The sequence below is a fragment of the Sus scrofa genome, chromosome 4 (assembly GCF_000003025.6).
Source record: "Sus scrofa isolate TJ Tabasco breed Duroc chromosome 4, Sscrofa11.1, whole genome shotgun sequence".
In the NCBI taxonomy this organism is placed as follows: Eukaryota; Metazoa; Chordata; class Mammalia; order Artiodactyla; family Suidae; genus Sus; species Sus scrofa.
In genome coordinates this window covers 42,864,669-42,885,578 of record NC_010446.5, presented here as the reverse complement: position 1 = coordinate 42,885,578, position 20,910 = coordinate 42,864,669, and the positions used below count along the sequence as shown (strand labels likewise).

Sequence of the window (20,910 nt, the reverse complement as noted above, 5' to 3'; positions counted from 1 at the left end):
CAGCAACTGGGGATCCAAATTGCATCTGCAGCCTACACCACAGCTCATGGCAATTCGAGATCCTTAACCCAGTGAGTGAGGCCAGGGATCAAACTTGCATCCTCATGGATGCTAGTTGGGTTCATTAACTACTGAGCCATTACAGGAACTCCAATTAAAGAAAAAATTTTAAGTGTTTAGAAAACAAAAAAGCCCATTTATGAAAGTAGTTAATTCTAAGGCTAGACTTTGTGGCATACCTTAAGGAGCAATAAATTAATCAAAAAGAAAAGCTAAGAATATGAGTACATAATGAACTTTTAGTACAAACTTTTTAAAAGTAGGTCTGAGTAAAATAGATGATATAAAGACCTGCAAGGGATTATGACAAGATAGAAATTAATAAAACTTAGAGGAGAGGGCAGCCTTGGATGATGTTAGAATCTCTTTGTCTCAAATATAGTTCCAATTCACTTTCAGTTGGCTTCTACATCTTATTGAATATTGTATTTTATTTTTGAGTAAGCAAAATTTTCATAATCTTGATCTTAATTTAAGTTTTTTAACTTTTCAGGAAAATTTGTGTAGCCAAAGAGGGTTGGTACCCAATACAGATGGTCAGACTTTTCAGATTGCAATTTCTAGCCAGATGAGACAACACTATGACAGAATTCATGAAACACTAACAAGGGTTTGTATAAAGTACAATTCAGGTATATTTTGTCAATATTTCATGTTATTTAAAAACCAGCAATGTAGGGCATGTTGCATTTATCCTTGTGTCTTTTCACATTAGAGAAATGGCCCTGCTAGACTGTTGAGTTCATCAGCAAGTACTTTTGAGCAGAGTATAAAAGCATATCATACTATGAATAAATTTCTTGGCTCTTTCATCGATCATGTATGTATATCAGCATTTATTTATTTATTTATTTATTTATTTTGCTTTTTAGGGCTGAACCCACAGCATATGGAGGTTCCTAAGCTAGGGGTCCAGCTGGAGCCGTAGCCTCTGGCCTACGCCACAGCCACAGCAACATGGGATCTGAGCCCCATCTGCGACCTACACCACAGCACATGGCAACGCTGGATCCTTAACCCACTGAGTGAGGCCGAGGATCGAGCCTTCACCCTCATGGATACTAGTTAGATTCATTTCTGCTGAGCCACGACAGGAACTCCTATTTTTTTTTTTTAATTATTTCTTAATTCAATCAAGTCAGTGGACTTAGAACCCTTGTGGGTTTTTTGTTTGTTTTCTAATTCGTGCGTAGTTGAGTTAGAATGTTGTGTTAGTTTTAGGTATAAAGTAAAGTGATTATTATACATACATATCTATTCTTTCTCAGATGCTTTTCCCTTATAGGTTATAACAAAATACTGGGATGGATTTAAGTTATGTAAAAGTAAAATGAAAAATTTTCATGTTGATTAGCATGATGATTACCTTAAAATATATCCATTCCGGAATTTTGTCAGTTACCAAAATATTATCATATTATTCATTTTAGATGTATGTTATATTATGGTTGTCTTCCTGAAAAGCTGGTTATAAATTGATTTTCAGAATATCTAACTGTGAATACTAATAATGACATTTAAAATTTAAAACATTCCTAAAGAGAATTTTGTTATAAAGCCAAGCATAGTAAATTGTCTTTTTGAAGGGCAGATTTGCTTTGTGTACTATTCATTTTTTTTCTCTGCTTCAGATTTTACAAAAATTGGAAAGCATTTATTTCACTGTTATTTTTGAAATGACTCTTGCTTTTTATATTAGGTTCATAAGGAAATGGACTACTTTATAAAAGATAAATTGCTTCTTGAAAGAATTCTTGGAATGGAATTCATGGAACCAATGGAAAAAAGTATCTTTTACAACGGTATCCTTCAAATGCCTTTGCTGAACTTGATTATTATTTTCCAAGTTTGAAAGAAACATGCTTGTAGTTACTGTTTTTTGATTTTATACTTTTATATAGGAAACATAATGAACTTAGTTAACTTAAAAGAATTACAGGGCGTTCCCGTCATGGCTCAGTGGTTAATGAATCCGACTAGGAACCATGAGGCTGCAGGTTCAATCCCTGACCTTGCTCAGTGGGTTAAAGATCTGCCGTTGCCATGAGCTTTGGTATAGGTTGCAGATGCGGTTCGGATCTGGCATTGCTGTGGCTCTTGCCTAGGCTGAGGGCTACAGCTCTGATTCGACCCCTAGCCTGGGAACCTCCACATGCCAGGGGAGCGGCACAAGAAATGGCAAAAAGACAAAAAAAATAAAAATAAAAGAATTACGTAGTTTTCAGTAGCAAGAAACAAATATATAAATGATAATTATTTTATAAGAAAGTAAAACATTGAATTTCAAAATCAGTGGTACACATGGAAGAGATAGTAAAACAAATACATAAAGTTCAGATTTTATTGGAAGGTTCATTTAGTGGCACACTTATAAACACTTAAAGAAGAATAATGTTCATGATTTATCTTGAAAAATTTGATTTTTCATTTTATCCAAATTCTTAAAAATTAGATATCTGTGATAGGAATAGTAACTAAACCTGCTCTTTTACCATTAAAAAAGTAGTATAGTCACTTTCAATGTGACCGAACCTCTTGCCTGGCTTGGGAAGAATGGAAATGATCTAACTAATGTCCTGGCCTAGATATCACTTGTGCACGTGTTAGTGCGTGCCGCATGTGGTGCCAGTCCTGGGATACCCACATTAGTGGTCCCTCCTTTGGGCATCGTGTTTAGTAGACTGTGGAAGGTAGGCATGTGGTAGGTGAGTGGAGTGATGGTGGGATAGAAGGCTGTGCAGACACAGCTTACACTGGGTGCAGAAAGGAAAGTAGAAAATTCTAACTAGACACGGGTGAAGTCAGAGAGTTATCATGGAGAAATTTAAACTAGGTCTTAAAAATAAGTTTTTCTTGTCAAATAGGAGGGTCCAGGGAAGAAAGGCAATGACATTTGTGCAGAAGGAGGAAAGGGTATTATGCACTTATGAACTTTATGATCAAAGGCTGGATTGAAGTGGGACAGTGAGAGGGGAGTGCGTGAATGATAAAGAGGGCAGAGACCGAGTCCCAAAGGCCTTTCTGACACCCTAAGGAGTTTTGCTTTATCCTATCGATAGAACACTTGTTTCCAAAAACATTTTTAAAGAAATTTTTGTCCCTCAAGGAGTGTGCAGGTTGACCTGTGGAGGTATAAGAAGAAAATATTAAAATGTTATTTGTAGATTTGCAGTTCCATCATTCTTAATTTATATTTTTACAAATTATATAGTTGTAATTAATAAAATGTGCCTATTGTGAGATACATGCTTAGCATTTTATTCTGATAGGCATACACAATCAGGACGATTTGGAAACCACTGCTAATGAACATGGATGTGATCAGAAAGTCCTCGGCTGATCGGATTTATAAATTGGGAGAATTATTCTTGACAGTAGTGAATAGGTTCCATTAGAAGGTGCCAGGCTATAACAATACAGCTTAGCCATTAAGAATAAGCTTTCAAAGTCTGCTGGTCTTGGGTTCAAAATCCAACTCTACTGGTTTTGTGAACTTGGAGAAGTTGTCTGCCCTATCTGAACTTTAATGCCTTCTCTGTAAAATGAAGTATAACCTTCCAAAGGTTCTTGTGATTATACATTTGTAATGATGTATAAAGAACCTGGTATTGTTAGGACTCAGTAAAGTGCTTTTGTTACCATTTTTTAAATAATACAATCATCATCATCAACGTCTTTGTCTTTATTGCACAATGAGGAGAATATAAGCTAAGGCAGTAGTGATTGGGATAAAGAAGAAGAGAAAATTGCCAGAGATGTTAAGGAAAAGAAGGGGTAGGAGAGAGAGAGAGTTGTCAAAAATGATCTGAATTTCCAGCTTGTGTGACTAGGTGGTTGGTGGTGGCTCCTTTCACTCAGGGAGTGCAGATGGAGAAGATGTGAGGGAAAGAGGCCGAATCTGATTTTGAATATGTTGTGTCTCGAGTACCTGAGGAATATCTAGGAAGAGATATCTAGTCAGGCCTTATAGGGACCTGGGAGACTGGATTTTGGGAGAAAGTAAAGGTGCACAGTAAGCCAGGAGTCTCATGAAATGAGGTCATTGCTGGAGCAGCGGCAGTGTCAGATCCCCCAGGAAGAGCACAGAGAGCAGGCTTGTTTATTTTTTAAAATATGAATACAAGTTTGTATACAGAAGTGCATATCTTGTTAGGACATGGCTGAATGGTCAGTGAATTTTCACACACTGAGTATTACCCCTGTAACCAGCACTGGATTAGAAAAGAACATGACCAGCAAGCCGGATGTCCTCTTGTATAAAACAAGAGTTCCTAGCTGGGCATCCATGGCCACCTTCACAGGTTCTCCCTGACCTTGTGCGCAAGATTCATATATGTGTACTTTCCCTCCACCCCTTCGTGAAAGGATCTCTGACTTTCAGCAGAATCTTAAAATCCTGAATCCCTCCTTCGGGAGTGAAAAGAGAAGAGGTCTCTGAGCAGAACCTTACGGGATTATTTGAAATTCAAATTATAGCGCCCTATTCTAGTCCTTGCTGGCTTTGTTTTGCTTTTTTTTAGCTTATTCTAGCTTACAAAATCTTTCTAAGATTCTTTAGCCTTTAGTTATAGAAAGAAATAGAGAAAGGATGTTCATTCTCTGGTTGTTGAAAGATGTGGACTGTGTACTTAAACTACTTGCAATTACCAACCCTTGGTGCAAATGTTAAAACTGCTTTTTTTGAGCAGAGTTCCTAGACTATCCTTTTAGATTAGCAAATTTTAATAACCTTTGTTTATTTTTTGGTAAACTATAAAGTATTTGTTTTCTTTTTAATTGAGGTAGAATTAACATACAATAGCCATGAATTGTTATAGTTAACTAGTTTCTATTATGCTATTTTTAAATATCCTACTTTTATCACCAGAAATTTATCACAAGTTTACTCTTTTTTTAAATTTCTGATTTATATCTTTTAAATGACTTTTTTTTTTTTTTTAAACAGATGAAGGCTATTCTTTCAGCAGTGTTCTGTATTATGGAAATGAAGCCACCCTTCTTATTTATGATCTGCTCTTCTTCTGTGTTGTGGATTTGGCTTGCCAAAATTTTATTTTAGCAGCCTTCCTTACATACCTACAACAAGAGGTAAGTTTATCATTTTCTTCTGGGTTTCTTTTAAAGGAAATATGTTAGAAGTAAATATTTTTATAGCAGAGAGGAACAATGTCTACTTTCACAAGGAATTTATAAAGATTCAGAATGTGATTAACACTGTCAAAAAAAAAAAAAAAAAAAAAAAAAAAAGGAAGAACATTTCAACCAAGTTCATTCTACAGTCTCCTTCAGGGTCAGTGAAATACCGGGGTCTTAGGGAAAGGAGGAGTTTTTTGAGCAAGTGTGGAGGGAATCTAGCAGGAAGACATTTAAATTGCCTGTCTCCTGGATGGGAAAAGTGAGCAGTAATTAGAGTCCTCTTCACCCTCTGCACCAGATGTTACTGTGACAAAAAGGCCAACCCTGGAGATCTCACTCAGCCTCAGCCACTTTAACATATAACTCGCACACATTCCCTACCTGCTTGGACGAAAAAACAGCTGCAGGGATGGGTGTGGAGCCTGAAATGGAGACTTCAAGAAAAGCTAAATTTGTTCTAGAAATGTTATTAGTAATATCGCCCAACTATTCCCCACTATGTCACGGAAATATATGTGTTAATAAGATATAACTTATTCATTCTTGATAGAGATGTAGAATTATAAACAAATTCTCTTCCTAGCGGTTCTTTTGATGTTTCCATAGCTCTTAGAGGAAACTTGCCTTGCCAAATATTTAAAAATCTGTTGCCGTGAATATGAGAGGATTTGTATTACTAACTTATAAAATATATTCTGAATAAGGACATACACTGCTTCAGTATTATGAAAGATGATGGTAGTCTTGAAATAATTTTGTGTATCACCATAGAATTCAGATGTCAGATGAAAATAAACAGTTCAGAGAATTAGCTAGCTTAATTTAGATGTTTTAATTCAAGTGTACATTTAATTTCCTTTATGTGTATTTTTTCATTCTAAATTGTTTTGCTTTTTCTTCAGATTTTTAGATTTATTCGTAATACAGTAGGACAGAAGAATTTGGCATCCAAAACATTGGTGGATCAAAGATTTCTGATTTAGTTTACTGCCTAAAGACTAATTTATAATCATGGCAAAAAAAGTCATGATTATCAGGTTAGTTTGCCATATTTTTTAAAGCTTATAGTATAGACTATTCTATTTTTATTTGTTTTTTAATCTAGAAAAAGATTTATTTTTATAACTTGTAGACACATAATGTACTTTGTAAATATATAATGTGATATAATGGAAAATATTTCTTTCCTATTCTGCATGGTATTTAATTCACCAGCTCATAAATAGATCACTCTGACAGTGGGACCAAAAAAAAAAAAAAAAAAACCTCAGTGTTGCTTTCAGCATAACACTTTTTAAATAATCAAAACAGTTCCCAAACTAGATTTGCCTGTACTTTCTCACATTGAAAAAAGTTTTGATCCCAAGTTCAAGTCTTGTTTTCAATTCAGTATTTTCTTGTTTTAAATATTTTAAATTCAAATTTTGTTGAAAATATTTTCACGTTTACTTAGAAATTTGAAATTGTAGATGGGCTGATTCGGTTTGCCTCATTTTAATTGCCTAGCCTGTTTAGCCTCTCTGCTGAATTAATAGGCATCATATGACATGGTTTATTCATTCCTTTGTATACTTATTAGGTCAGTATACTTTTTCCACGAAATATGTTTATATCTCTAATATCATCTACAGTTATTGAGCTGTAATGTATGACATTTTCCCCAATACAGTTTTTTATACATTTTAATTATTTAACATTTTAAGAGCACTCCCAAATTTTTGCTCTTCAATTATGTTTAAAGATTGTAAATAACTAATCAACTGTAAATGATCATGTTGTGTTAACAAGATGATTTATTGAAAGCAAACTTAGGCTTCATAAGTTAATAGCCTTGTATTTTTTTAAGTAAGGAAAAAATGTGAGGAGCCAAAATATAATTAATGTAAATCCTGAGTCATGTAGCTAGTAATTTTCCATAATATCATTTTTTCAATATACTCTAATAATCCTTTTCTTCGTGCACCATGAACTTGAAAGCCACCTTATTTCAGGTATAATGGTCATTAACCCCCAAACCAATGTTTCTTACTGCCTTCTATGTTAATGCTGTGTAAATACTTACATGTAATGATATGTCAGTATTGTTTATATTTCTGAACTGAAAATATAGAATAAAAACTTCCTGTTTGATTAATATGTATCTCATGAAATAGCATTTAGGAATATGATACAGTGGGGTTCTCAGCCATTGCCAAAGTTGAATCCTTTACATTTTCCTGAGTTTTGAGGATAGCTGAGGAGAGAGAGGGAAGGATCATAAGTTGAGGATTTGAAACTTCAGTTTCTTAAGGGCCGAAGTACAGAAATGGATTTTTAAAGCCACCTACCCAGAAGCTTATGAAAGAAAGCTTTCATCCCGCATATGAGATGTTAATATTTTGTGTGAATGTTTTTTAAGTGGAAATTTCAAAAAGATAGGATCAGTGGCTCACCTGTGATAAATTAAGACAGAGAAAAGACATTTAAAAAAATCACCTTGAAGTTATTTTGTACAACATTTATATTGGTTAGGTATGTAAAAGTGTGTTCAGGTTTTTATACTTTTTTTTTTTTCTTTTTAGGGCTGCACCCACGGCATATGGCATATGGAGGTTCCCAGGCTAGGGGTCAAATCAGAGCTATAGCCAGTGGCCTACCCCACAGCCACAGCAATACAGGATCTGAGCTGTATCTGCAACCTAAACCACAGCTCAGGCCACAATGGATCTTTAACCCACTGAGTGAGGCCCGGGATCAAACCTGCGTCCTCATGGATGCTAGTCTTGTTTCCGCTGAGTCATGACTGGAACTCCTATAACTATTGATTCCTTTGTTCATATTGCCACCATTTAAACTTTGTGATCATGTGACTAATGCTCTGCTAGACTTTCTTCTAGACCAACTCACTGTACTTTGCATCCGATGTCCCTAATTTTACTGATGACATAGAAACATTTAATAAATCTTTTTGTAATTTCATAATGAAACAATTCTAGGTTCACCTAGAGGATCTTTACAAGGTGCCATATGTTTTGTATCCCTAGAAATCCACAGACCCTTAAAATCTGCGGATTAGGATTTCCTGTTATGACACAGCAGAAATGAACCCCGCTGGTATCCACAGGTTCCCTCCCTGGCCTCACTCAGTGGGTCAACGGTGTGGTGTTGCTGGAAGCTGCAGTGCAGGTTGCAGACGCGGCTTGGATTCTGAATTGCTGTGGCGCTGGTGTAGGCTGGCAGCTGCAGCTCTGATTCAACCCTTAGCCCAGGAACTTCATATGCCTAAAAAGCAAAAAAAAATCTGCAGATTAGTCTGTCACAAGATGCTTTACTTGTGTCATACCGATGCCCTAACTGCCTTTGGAGAGGGTTCTGCTGGTTACCTAGACTGAGAAGCATTCAGAAGGACCATTAACTGAGTGCTCGCAAGCATGAAATGTGTATTCTTTTTGTCGTCTGTAAATATCGACAGTAAGAGCTGAGGGGAGATAAATGTAAGTTGAAGAGTGGTAAGCTTATTGGAAAATGCTCCAAATTTAGTAACAGAAGTCATGGATTTGAATTAGAATTTTGCCTTTCGTCATGGCAAAAAACTTTGGGATTTTACATTCAGTCATTTGGCATCTTTGAGCTTTATTCCACATCTTTACAATGGAAATAATATCTTTGGCTTACTACTTGTAAAAACTAATTCATTAAGATACATTTATAATAGTGAGTAAGCTTTGAACAGTGGAATTTTTATATATTTTAGTGTGAAATATGTACCTTAAAGTGTATTTTCTTTTTTTTTTTTTTTTTTTTTTTTTTTGTCTTTTTGCCATTTCTTGGGCCGCTCCTGCGGCATATGGAGGTTCCCAGGCTAAGGGTCGAATCAGAGCTGTAGACACCAGCCTATGCCAGAGCCACAGCAACGTGGGATCCGAGCCGTGTCTGCAACCTACACCACAGCTCATGGCAACGCTGGATCTCTAACCCACTGAGCCAGGCCAGGGATCGAACCTGCAACCTCATGGTTCTTAGTCGGATTCGTTAACCTCTGAGCCACGATGGGAACTCCCAAATGTATTTTCTATCATTCAATAAATCAGTTCCATGCTGCTAACACTGAGAGTACTGATTTTAGTAACTAACCAGTGAAAATCCTGGGCCTTACTTCTGCCTCAGCAACCCCCCACCCCAGTCTCAACAAAGAGGAGGCCTTTGTAAATGTCAGTCTTTAGGGAAAGAAGGCAAGAGGGAGCTGTTAGATCACGTTGTAAGTGTGGTTTGTGGTCACAGATTAGAAAAAAAAAGGAGTAAAAAGTGAAATACTACCTTTGGAAGGGAGAGTTTCTTTCATTTGCTCATTTATCTATCCATTCATTCAAACAGTATTTCTACTCCTACTCCTGAGCCCCTCAAAAGGGTCTTGCAATTAGTAGAGGAACCAGGTATATTAACAAATAATTACAGCAATCTGGAAAGGAGGCTGTGATGTGGGAAAGCTCTTAACTGTGTATCTGTGGTCATTAGGGTTTGACCACCCAAAAAAGTGGTTTTTGATCTAAGATGGAAAGGTAAACAAGACAAGTACAATCAAAGCAAAGAACACTATATGCCTTGAGATGAAGCACAGGGCCGTTAGGTGCTACAGGTAGTTTGATTCCAGAATATATGTATTCTTATTTTTAAAATATTCTGTATATTATGATGTTAAAACAATGGTTCAGGAGAGACTGCCCTATTGGGACCAGCCAATTAGAGATAGCAAAGGGTGCAGCTAGTAGCACACTCACCAATCCAGAGCCATACCTGCATTTTCTGGCCCTTATCCCTCAGGAGGCAATATGCCTCCCTCTGCCTTAGTCATTCCAGGACCAGGTACCAGGCAACCAGGAACCACTCCTATAACTTAGAGCCTGCTGTCATGACTCAAGCTGGCCAGTTCTAAGTTGTTACCCTGTCCGTCCTTGCTTTCCTGCAGAAATGCAGAAACTAATAAAGGCCTTGGCCTAGACTCTCCCCTTGCTCCTGTCCCTCAGCCTCCTGACCAACACTGGTGCTTCTCTATGTGGCTCTGGGTGGCACAGGAGCCTCCTGTGTCTGGGACCTATGAGTATAATAAACTTTGTTTTCTTGAGTCTCACCTGTGGATTCTCTTGTGGTGGAACCTGACTGACTATCCCATAAAAGAACACAGAACTGTACATGTGAGGGTTTTGGAGAGAGATGGTTAGAAAGGAAAACAGGAGGTTTTTATATCAAGCCACAGTGAATAGAGTTTAACCAAGCTCAGTTTCCCAGCCTACCTTCACATGAACTCTCAGTACCCCCAAAGAGTAAGTGGACAGAGGGGCAAGAGAGGACCTTCCATAGTCAAATCGCTCTGGTATAATTGATGATCTGTACACTAGGAGACTGGTGCTTCTGCCCCCTTTTGTCTGGCTGCGTGTCATGGTTCACCAGAAAATACATTGCTTATAAGAGAGGTAGTAAGGCAGTAGAGGGTAGTGGCCGAGAACACAGACTTGGAGACAGGCTGCCCGCATTCAAGTCCTGGCTCCGACACTTACTGGCTGGGTGATTTGGGGTGTCTTCCTCATCTGTAAAAGGGGATGATGGTGATAGGGATAGAGTAGGATAGCTACACAGGTAGTTGTAGAAGTTCCAGTAGAGGACCATAGAGAGGGAAACCTAGGGAGCTTTGGGAGACCACTGTAAGTTAGTGATCGCCCAAGAAAGCCATCAGAATGTCATGGAATTGAGCAGGCTTACCTAACTATAAAGCCATAAATAAGAGCATGAGATATGCCTCAGGGCATTAAGTGAAAAATGAGGCCTGCATTCAAGTTCAGCAAGATAATGATCCTTAGGACCAAGGACAGGAATTTAAGGAAAAGCTGACATTCCAAAGTAGGAGACCCTCATTTTACGGAAACTTGAAATGATTCAACATATTTTAGCATATATTACCACCATTCTGCTGATTTGAATAAGCATCGTGATAGTCCTACTTTGACCTCATAGGGTCAAATACTCTCTCACATGATATGAAGGAGGAGCTAGTGATGTAAGCCTGATGTCTACTCAAAGAACGAGGACGAAGGCGGTCTTTCCCCACTCCCCTACTTTGCTTGGATTATAAAAATGTAGCCCACCTAATCCTTGGAGCAGAGCCTCCTTGCCTGCCCGCTACTATCCCTCACACGTGTCCTATCTTAATAAATCTATGTCCTGCTTGCCACTTTGTCTCTCGCTGAATTCCTTTTGTGCTGAGACACAAAGAGCCTGAACCTCAGTAATTCCTGACACCAGGTGAGTGATTCCAGTTAAAAACCATGGGTTCAAGTCCCAATCTGGGTTTCGTCTCGATTGAAGCCAGAGGTGTTTTGATTTCAATAGTAGCTATTTCTGGAGTTCCTGTCATGGCTCAGTGGTTAACGAATCCGACTAGGAACCATGAGGTTGCGGGTTCGGTCCCTGCCCTTGCTCAGTGGGTTAAGGATCCGGCATTGCCATGAGCTGTGGTGTAGGTTGCAGACACGGCTCGGATCCCGCGTTGCTGTGGCTCTGGCGTAGGCTGGTGTCTACAGCTCCGATTCGACCCTTAGCCTGGGAACCTCCATGTGCCGCGGGAGCGGCCCAAGAAATGGCCAAAAAAAAAAAAAAAAAGAAAAAGAAAAAAATAGTAGCTATTTCATAGAGTTGTTGGGAAGATTAAATGAGTTAATCTTTGAGTTTCATAGAGTTATTGGGAAGATTAAATGAGTTAGTGTGTGTGGTGCTTAGAAGAGTGCCTGGCACATAGTAAATATGGTGTAGGTGTTAGTGATGCAGTAATACTAGTAGTGGTACTAGTAAGTCCAGTTAATATTTAATTCTGAAAGACCCAGATCAGTCCCTGGGGAACCTGTATTAAGACACTTAACTGGGAGTGCTAGAAGTAGCAGTGAACAGACTTGCCTAACCAAAGCAATCTGTGGGCTTTAAAAATTAACCTTGCTTCTCTTACAGTTATTATTACAAATGCAATACATGACTGTGGCCCGAGGATAAACAAATGACCCAGGGGATGGAGACTAGGAACAGGGCCACAGATAAATAATCACTTGATTTATGACAAGGGTGACATGCAGTGGGGTGAGGAAAGGTCAGCTGACTATCACAACAGAAAAAAAATGAATCTTCACGCTTATGTCACTTACGCAAAAATCAGTTTCAAGTAGATGGTAGATCTAAATGTGAAAGGTTAAATGATAAAAGCTTCTGGAAGACAGCATTGGAGAGTATGTTCATGACATTGGTGTAGGCTGAGATTTCTTAGGTAAGACCCAAAAAAGACCAACCATAAAGGAAAACATCAGTAAGTTGGACTTCACAATTTACATTAAATTTTCTTTTTTGTTTAATTGTAATCAATTGTTATTTCCCCAATACATTTTGTTTTCTACTGTACAGCATGGTGACCCAGTTACACATACATGTATACATTCTTTTTTCTCCCATTATCATGCTCCATCATAAGTGACTAGACATAGTTCCCAATGCTACACAGCAGGATCTCATTGCTAATCCATTCTACATTAAATTTTCAATTACACATATTTACATTAAATATATACAATTTACATTGAAATTATGAACTCTGTCAAATGATACCATTATGAGAATGAGAAAAATAATTTTTAATTATTTTATAATTAAGTTTAATTATAGATTTTAATAATTTATTATATTTTATTACATAAAATATAATTTTAAAAAATTTTCTGACAAAGCACTTCCATCCAGAGTAAAGTACTCATCAAATCAGGAAGGAAAAGACAGACAACTCAATGGGAAAACAGCCAAAAAACTAAAGTATCCAGCTCTCCAAAAAAGGTTTCCATATGACTGACAAGCACAGTGAAAAGTGCTCTACCTTAGCATGAGAATGCAAAATAAAATCAAGATACCATCCACTACCAAACCACCAAAATGGCTAAAACCTAAAATAGCAAGTGTTGGTAACGAAGTGGAGCAAGTGACTTTTTTTTCTATGTTTATTATATAAAGAGAGGGGGAATTAGTCTTAACTGACTGTACTGTTTTCAAGCATATCAAAATTGTGCAGCCCGACGTCTTTGCCCTGTTTGAAGCCACCATAACAGCAGATGGCGGTAGAGCGCACTCAGAATTCCCGGGGAAAGCCGCTCCTGGCGCTGTGCTCCCTGGGCTGTAGGGCTTGGGGACCCCGCTCCCTCCAGCTGCACTTCACGACTTTGTCACCGCTCCTCACCTCTACTGTCCCTCCCACTACTACAACTCGGCCGCTAGAGAGTACTTGACATGTAAAGCTGCGGTTTTTCAGCCCGGATTTGGGAGCGGAATGCTGGAAAAAGGGAGAAAAATCACAAAATAGGTCATGCCTAAGTGGGAAATAAAGAGCTAATTAAAAATATAATGATTATGGAATCCCCTTTACTTCATTTTAATAAAGTACACATTTACATTAAAATCTTTAAAAAAATGTATCCAGGGTACGTATTTTCTCTTTTATAAATACTATCTCTCCAAATGGGACTTTGTATATTTTCTTTATATGCTATGATATATCAGGATGTAAAACAGGACATACTATAGTGTATGTTAATACTATATGTTATTAATGTGGCAACGTTAAACCTTCAGCAAAAGACATATAGTTTAAAAACCATAAAGCCCATTTGCTTCTCTTAAGCTTCTCTTAGAGTTTATTTTATTGCAAAAGTGAGGATTCTATATTAAAATTACAAGGGATGTTTTCAACATGTGTAAGTGTATTTACACATGTGTATGGGTTTCCCCCATATTGTAACACAATATTTGTACTTCTTGATGCTATTATGATATTAATTTTCTAGTCTCTATCTCATATTTATTCTTTTACTTGATGGAAGCAGAAAAAAAATAATCATCCAAAGCCTGACTGTGCTGTGGACAGCCTGTCACTGAGCCTGGTCTCTGCTGATCTGATCATCTTTAACTTGCACCTGTTTCCTTTCCTTTCCTTTGAGAGTGACTAATGGAATTGACATAGTGAACCAATGCTTACTAAAACAACATCCTAGTAACTGTGAACTTACAAACAACTTTCTTATATATATCTTCAAATTATAAATCCATTTTTAAATGACACAGCAAATATAACCAAGATTTTTGACCAAAGATTTGTGTCTCCCTCTTAGTCCCCCCACCAATCAATCACTTTGGATACGTGCACAGCACTGTGCAACAGAAAAGTAAGTTCCGGAGTTCCTGTTGTGACTCAGCAGAAATGAATCTGACTAGTGTCCATGAGGATGCAGGTTCAATCCCTGGCCTTGCTCAGTGGGTTAAGGATCTGGCATTGCCATGAGCTGTGGTGCAGCTACAGCTCTGATTCAACCCCTAGCCTGGGAACCTTCCATGTGTCACTGGTGCAGCCCTAAACAGCCAAAAAAAAAAAAAAAAAAGACAAAGAAAATAGAAAAGGAAGTTCCCTGGGTAGCAGGTGGCACTACTAACATTCATCATTAAGAGAAAAATCAGGTCTGTTTTGATTACTCTCTTATTCCAATTGTCTGGCATTGCACTGCAAAAATAATAGCAAATGTTTGAAGGAATGAGAATGAATGAATGAACAAATGAACAGATTCTGGTCAGGATTATTGTCTATTATCATGAAGACTGGAGGTGATCTTGTAATGTCATTGCAAGCTGCTTCTATGGAACATAATCAATTTGCGAATATTTATTCAGTGCGTACACATGCCAGGTCTGCACTAGGTGCTAAGGATATGAGACCTCTATCTTTATGGAGCTTATAGTTGAACAAAAAAGACAGAATAACAAATGAGTGCAAGTGTAGTAAGAATTCTATTAGTTTCCTGTGGCTGCTGTAACAAATTACCACAATGTATTGGCTTAAAACCACACAAAATTATTGTTTCACAGCTTTGGACAGACGTCTGAAATGGGTCACATGAGGCTAAAACAAAGTTGTTGGCAGGGCTGTGTTCCTTCCGGAGACTCTTGGGGACACACCACTGTCTTATCTTTTCCAGCTTCTAGCCATCTGCATTCCTTGGCTCTTGGCACCTTCCTCTTTTGTCAGGGCCAGCAGCGTAGCATTCTCAAATTTCTCTCAGACTCTGAATCTCCTTGTCTTTCTCTCTCAAGGACTCCTGTGATCATACTGGGCCACCAGAAAATCCCCATCTCGAGGCCCTTAACTTGATGATATTTACCAACTCCTTTTAACCATGTCAGGTTTAGTATTCACAGATTCTGGGGATTAGGATGTGACTATCCTTTTTTTAAAATTATTATTACTCAATTTTATTACATCTCCTTTATCCATTTTATTCTTTTTTTATAGCATTTTTTACTACTCAATTACATTTATAGTTGTATAACAATCATCACAACCCAATTTTATAGGATTTCCATCCTAAACCCTCAGAGCATCCCCACCTCCCAGTCTCTCATTTGGAAGCCATAAGTTTTTCAAAGTCTGTGAGTCAGTATCTGTTCTGCAAAGAAGTTCATTCTGTCCTTTTTTCAGATTCCACATGTTGGTGTCTCATTGTCTGACTGACTTCCCACTTAGGATAATTTCTAGGTCCATCCATATTGTTAAAAATGCTGATATTTCATTCTTTTTAATGGCTGAGTAATATTCCATTGTGTATATGTACCACCTCTTCTTGATCTACTCCTCTGTTGATGGACATTTAGGTTGTTTCCATGTCCTGGCTATTGTATGTAGTGCTGCAATGAATATTGGAGTACATGTGTCTTTTCAAGTCATGGTTTTCTCTGGATAAATGTCCAGGAGTGGTATTGAAGGATCAAATGGTAGTTCTATTTTTAGTTTTCTGAGGAATCTCCAGACTGTTTTCCACAGAGGTTGCACCAAGTTACAATCCCACCAACAGTGTCATAGGGTTCCTTTTTCTCCACACCCTCTTCAGCACTTATTGTTTGTAGACTTTTTGATGATGGCCATTCTGGCTGGTGTAAGGTGGTACCTCATAGTGTTTTGATTTGCATTTCTCTAATAATGAGTGATGTTGAACATCTTTTCATGAGTTTTTTGGCCATCTGTATGAGGACGTGACTATCTTTTGAAGGGAGCATTATTCTGCCTACCACAAGCACTTAAAAAAAAATCTATAGGATACAAGAAGATAAAACTTAAAATACCTAAAATAATTTGAGTAGACTGGTAAGGACTGTTTGGGGAGGGATATATTTTCTAAGACATAAAGGATGGGCAGAAGTCAGCTAGAATGATGGGGTGGGAATGAGGGTCAAGATTTCCAGAGAGAAGGAACACGTGCAAAGGCCCTGAGGTATGAGAAACTCCATTTATAAGGGGTCAGGTTTGGTCAATTGCCAGAACTGGCCAACAATGGATTTGTTTAGAGTTGAGCATATAGTTTGTTTCAAAGCAAGAAAAAACTAAGATCTGGATTCCATCTACTTCATATTTTTGCCCTTTCCCATTGCAGCAACCAGAGCAAGATTTCATTCTGTATAGCTAGCTAAATGTGGTTTCATCCACTGAACAGTTCTCATTTTCTGGAGCCTTCCTCAAAGTTATCATCACACCCAACTTCGAAGGACTGTTACCTAAATGGGAGAAAGACTAAACTCAGAACACAAAGCCAAAGCCAAAGCCAAAGCCAAGGTCCCCATTCTATTTGGGGTGGTTTGCTCCTTGCTGGGGATTGGCTATTATCCTGATCATGTTTTCATGTTGGCACTTTTCTTTTGCAGCCTCTTTGCATTGTGAGGAGCTGAAGGACAGAAGTGACACAGCAGGACAAAACAGCTGTTAGTAGACTAGGGCATTTAAAAAATAGTTTTAAAATAAATCATAGAGCTCTTTTTTTCCCTTGTGTCACTCGTGAACTTTTCTCAAGCCAGCTCTGATTGGGAGTAATTGTAGCCAGTGTTTGCATGGCATTTCGATTCCCAATATTTTAATAACTGTTATTCCATGTACCCTTTGCAGCGGCCTCATAGCATATTAGCACAGCCATGCCAGCTGCCAGGAAGATTCATTACTTTGACATTTTCAATACGTCTGGAACTTACTAGACCACTGTTGCTTTAACCTACAGAGGGTAAAGGGTTATGAGATCTGATGACCAAACCAGAACTTCAAACCCATTTCTCTTATTATGACCTCTCTCTTTGGTTATTATAAAGCTGCAGGAAAAGCCCTCATCTAACCCTTTTTTTTTTCCCCTCAGTGCTTAGCATCAAGAGGCAGCATAGAATTGTAGCAAAGAGCAAAAGCTTTGAATACTAAGACCTGGATCTGAACTCCCCACTTCTGTTTCCTTTGTGTGTGATCATAAGCAGACTCTTCAACCTCTTTGAGTCTGTTCTTCATCTGCAAAACTGGATGATAACTGTCTTGAGAGGGTCATTTTAAGGATTGAAGGAGATGATAGATGTAAAGTTGTTAGTACATTGCCTGGAAGAGTACACAGCTCATTTCTTCTTGCACATGAAAGAAATGAGTTCAGAGGTTGGATAGATACATATTTAATAGGCAGATCTTGGAAAGGATGTGAGACTGGAAGTAAAAAGTTTAGAGTTTAGTCCTATCTCTGTTGGTGACTAGACCTTGACTAAACCAGTTATGCTCTCCCAGCTTCTATTCCATTATCTGAAGTCCCAGTGATCTATCTCTAGGGCCTCCTCTAACTCCAAGATCCACAATTGATAACTTTCTCCATGTAAAATGCCAAATGAAGATAATCAATATTCATATTGAGCCCATTTGCCCTTGGACAAGTCATTTAACCTAAAATTTAGTTTTACTTTTTTTTTTTTTTTTTTTGTCATTTTAAGGCCATCCCCACAGCATATGGAGGTTCCCAGGCTAGGGGTTGAATCGGAACTGTAGCTAGGGGCCTACAACACAGTCACAGCAACAGCAACACCAGATCCAAGCCATGTCTGTGACCTACACCACAGCTCATGGCAATGATGGATTCTTAACCCACTGAGCGAGGCCAGGGATCAAACCTGCATCCTCATGGATACTAGTCAGATTTGTTTCTGCTGAGCCACAATGGGAACTCCCTAGTTTTATATATTTTAAAATGGTAGATAATAACCTTGAGAGGGCATGTGGGCAGGATTTATATGGAGCACATAAGTTTAAACTCAGACAATGTATGTGAAAAATATTAATGGCCTTGACACTGGAACCCAATGTCTAACATGGAGTATGCCACCACAAAGCCCTAAATTCCTACCCCAAATAAATCAGCCTGGGGAATAACATCAATAGCTGTCTATGGAATATCCATTTTCCCCTTCTTCTTTACTATGGAACACTGGTTTCATTAGGGATGGAATATGCTCAGCTTCCATGGTGTAGGTGGCCATGTTTCATGGTGGCCAATAAGAGATTAGCAGAAGTCCATTAGATAGTGATTTGGAGAAGCTATGGATTTTCAAATTAAAATGGATTAACTGAGCTAGCACACTTTTGCCCTTCCCCTCTTCCTGCCTGGAATGTGGTCATGATACCTGGAGATGAAGAAGATATCTTGACATAAGAGGATATGAGGATGCAGGATATGAGAATATGAGGATGCAAAGCAGGGGAGCACACTGGGTCTTGAGCAGTTGTGTCAGTATCTATTACATGAAGCCTAATGCAGTCCTGACTGATACATATTCCTAACAACTCCTTCCCAGTCAATCCACACTAATTAAACCATAGTAGGAATTCCACTTGATACCCTCCAAAATGTCATACCTCTAAGAGTGCATATGACCATTGGCAACCCAATCAATACTCAGTGACACAGTGGGGAACCCTCCCCTTATACCTTCCTCTTTGCTCTTCTAAATATGCTATTCAGTGAGTTCCTGTTGTGGCTCAATGGTAATGAACCCAACTAGTATCCATGAAGATGCGGGTTTGATCCCTGGCCCTGCTCAGTGGGAATCAACTGAGCAGTTATCATGAGGATTCCACGTTGTCGTGAGCTGTGGCATAGGTTGCAGACATAGCTCAGATCTGGCGTTGCTCCAATTCAACCCCTAGCCTGGGAACTTGAATTAAAGGAATCTTGGATTAATTGACTTACTTCTAGCAGCATTGCTTAATTCAGGGACATTTAACAAGAGAAAAGAAAGCATTAGCTCAAACTTTCTTGAATAATCCCCTGAAGGCTTATACCTACTGTTGCAAACATAACATTATTAATTGTTTAATTTTTATTATAACTAACATTTAATATTAAATTGGCTACACTAGTTGTTTTTACAGCTATTCACTTTATAACATACTGGAGTCTCATAAAATTTTGTGTGTATTATAGTTATGTCTGTTTTAGAGAACTTGAGAATAATATTACAGTTTTAAGTGATTATGCAAGTTTATACTTTATTTTCATGACATGTGGTTGGTTGCATTTATGGTTTATGAAATTCTGAGTTCTTGGTCAGGATGCTACTATGTTGTAATAATTTTCCTAGGGGGGAAAATAGGTTCTATTTTGAAGATTCCACTTTATGATGCAGTTTCAAGGAATGCGTGCATTCTACTTAAGAACAGACAATAAGCATACTTTTCTTCTTCCTGTAAGAATTGTGCGCCTAAGTCCCTGCTGGACAGGAAAAGCTCTCTCACTCAAGCCTCCCCTCAAAATCATGACAATTCCATTATCTGTTCTGTATATAACTTTTCAGTAACTGTCTCCATTCACTTCCCAAGTATACACACTTGCTGCGGTAGCTCAGCTTCTGTTCACTAAGCGTATTCCTCGTCCTCCCTTGTCTGTCACAAGGGCTCTTCCTCCTGTGACTGCATAGGTGCTGGCTGGTTGGCCTCTCAGTCCTCCTAAGGGTTTCCAGGAGAAATGCAATCACACAGAGCAGTGTGTGTGCATGCGTGTGTGTGTGTGTGTGTGTGTGTGTGTGTGTGTGTGTGTGTGTGTGTATGCTTTAACTTTCTGAAGATGCAGAGGGCCCCAATCATGGCACAGCACCCAACATCTCTCTCAATTTGTCCTTCTCCATTTCTTCCTCTCCCCACTCTCCACCCTAATTCACGGAGCTCCTTGTAGACAAACCCCCACTGCAGACTCAGCTTTTTTCCTCAGGCAACAATGGCATTTTCCTCAGGAACACAATCTTTCTGCAGGAGGGATGCTTGCATCAGTGGCTAACAGAATTTCCCCCCATCTTGTTCTACTTAACAATCATCACACACAAAAGGCATTAACTCACATATTTTCATGAATAACCAAAGAAAGTTCTGGCTCACAGAATGGTCTCATGATCTAGTACTTTAAACTTTGTTTTTACAAGTGCAGTTAGAGTACAGACAGGTTTGGAGCTTTCTTTTGTTTGTGGTGGTCATGGAAGCTAACAGCTGTGGAAATGGAATGTTCCCTGCCATCCCAGAAAATGAACATTGCCTGAGGCCAGCAAGCCCTGCAGCCTCCTTGGCATTGCAACCTGAGGGGAAGTCAGGATGGAGAAAAACAAGAAACACTTTGTGCTCTGGATACGGGTCCTAAATAGTTAAGATGCATATCTAAGGAATCATTTCCATGTGTCCAGACTCCTGCATCTTCCTAAAGCACTAAAATCATTAACTTGACATGTCTGTTTTTTTGTGATTAGCAGTAATCTTTTGATGTTTGACTACACTTTTTTTCCTTCAGCAAAAACTCCTACATATCTGGCTCCTCCCTTATCTCTCTGGAGCAGTTT

At 38.4% G+C, this 20,910-nt stretch overlaps 1 protein-coding gene across 5 annotated transcripts in view; it reads left to right on the top strand.

The window, feature by feature from the left end:
* Positions 1 to 7,330, top strand: part of TMEM67 (transmembrane protein 67) — a 52,858-nt gene extending 45,528 nt beyond the window's left edge. For 2 of the 5 annotated variants that reach the window (XM_021089109.1, XM_021089107.1), the window contains 4 exons: positions 554 to 670; positions 1,760 to 1,862; positions 5,006 to 5,148; positions 6,099 to 7,330. In XM_021089109.1, coding sequence (XP_020944768.1) covers positions 554 to 670; positions 1,760 to 1,862; positions 5,006 to 5,148; positions 6,099 to 6,179 — 444 coding nt within the window. In that variant the 3' untranslated portion in view covers positions 6,180 to 7,330. Of the gene's footprint in view, positions 1 to 553; positions 671 to 775; positions 881 to 1,759; positions 1,863 to 5,005; positions 5,149 to 5,494 lie in introns of all 5 variants that reach the window. The other 3 variants (XM_021089104.1, XM_021089106.1, XM_021089105.1) reach the window with 3 other exon arrangements.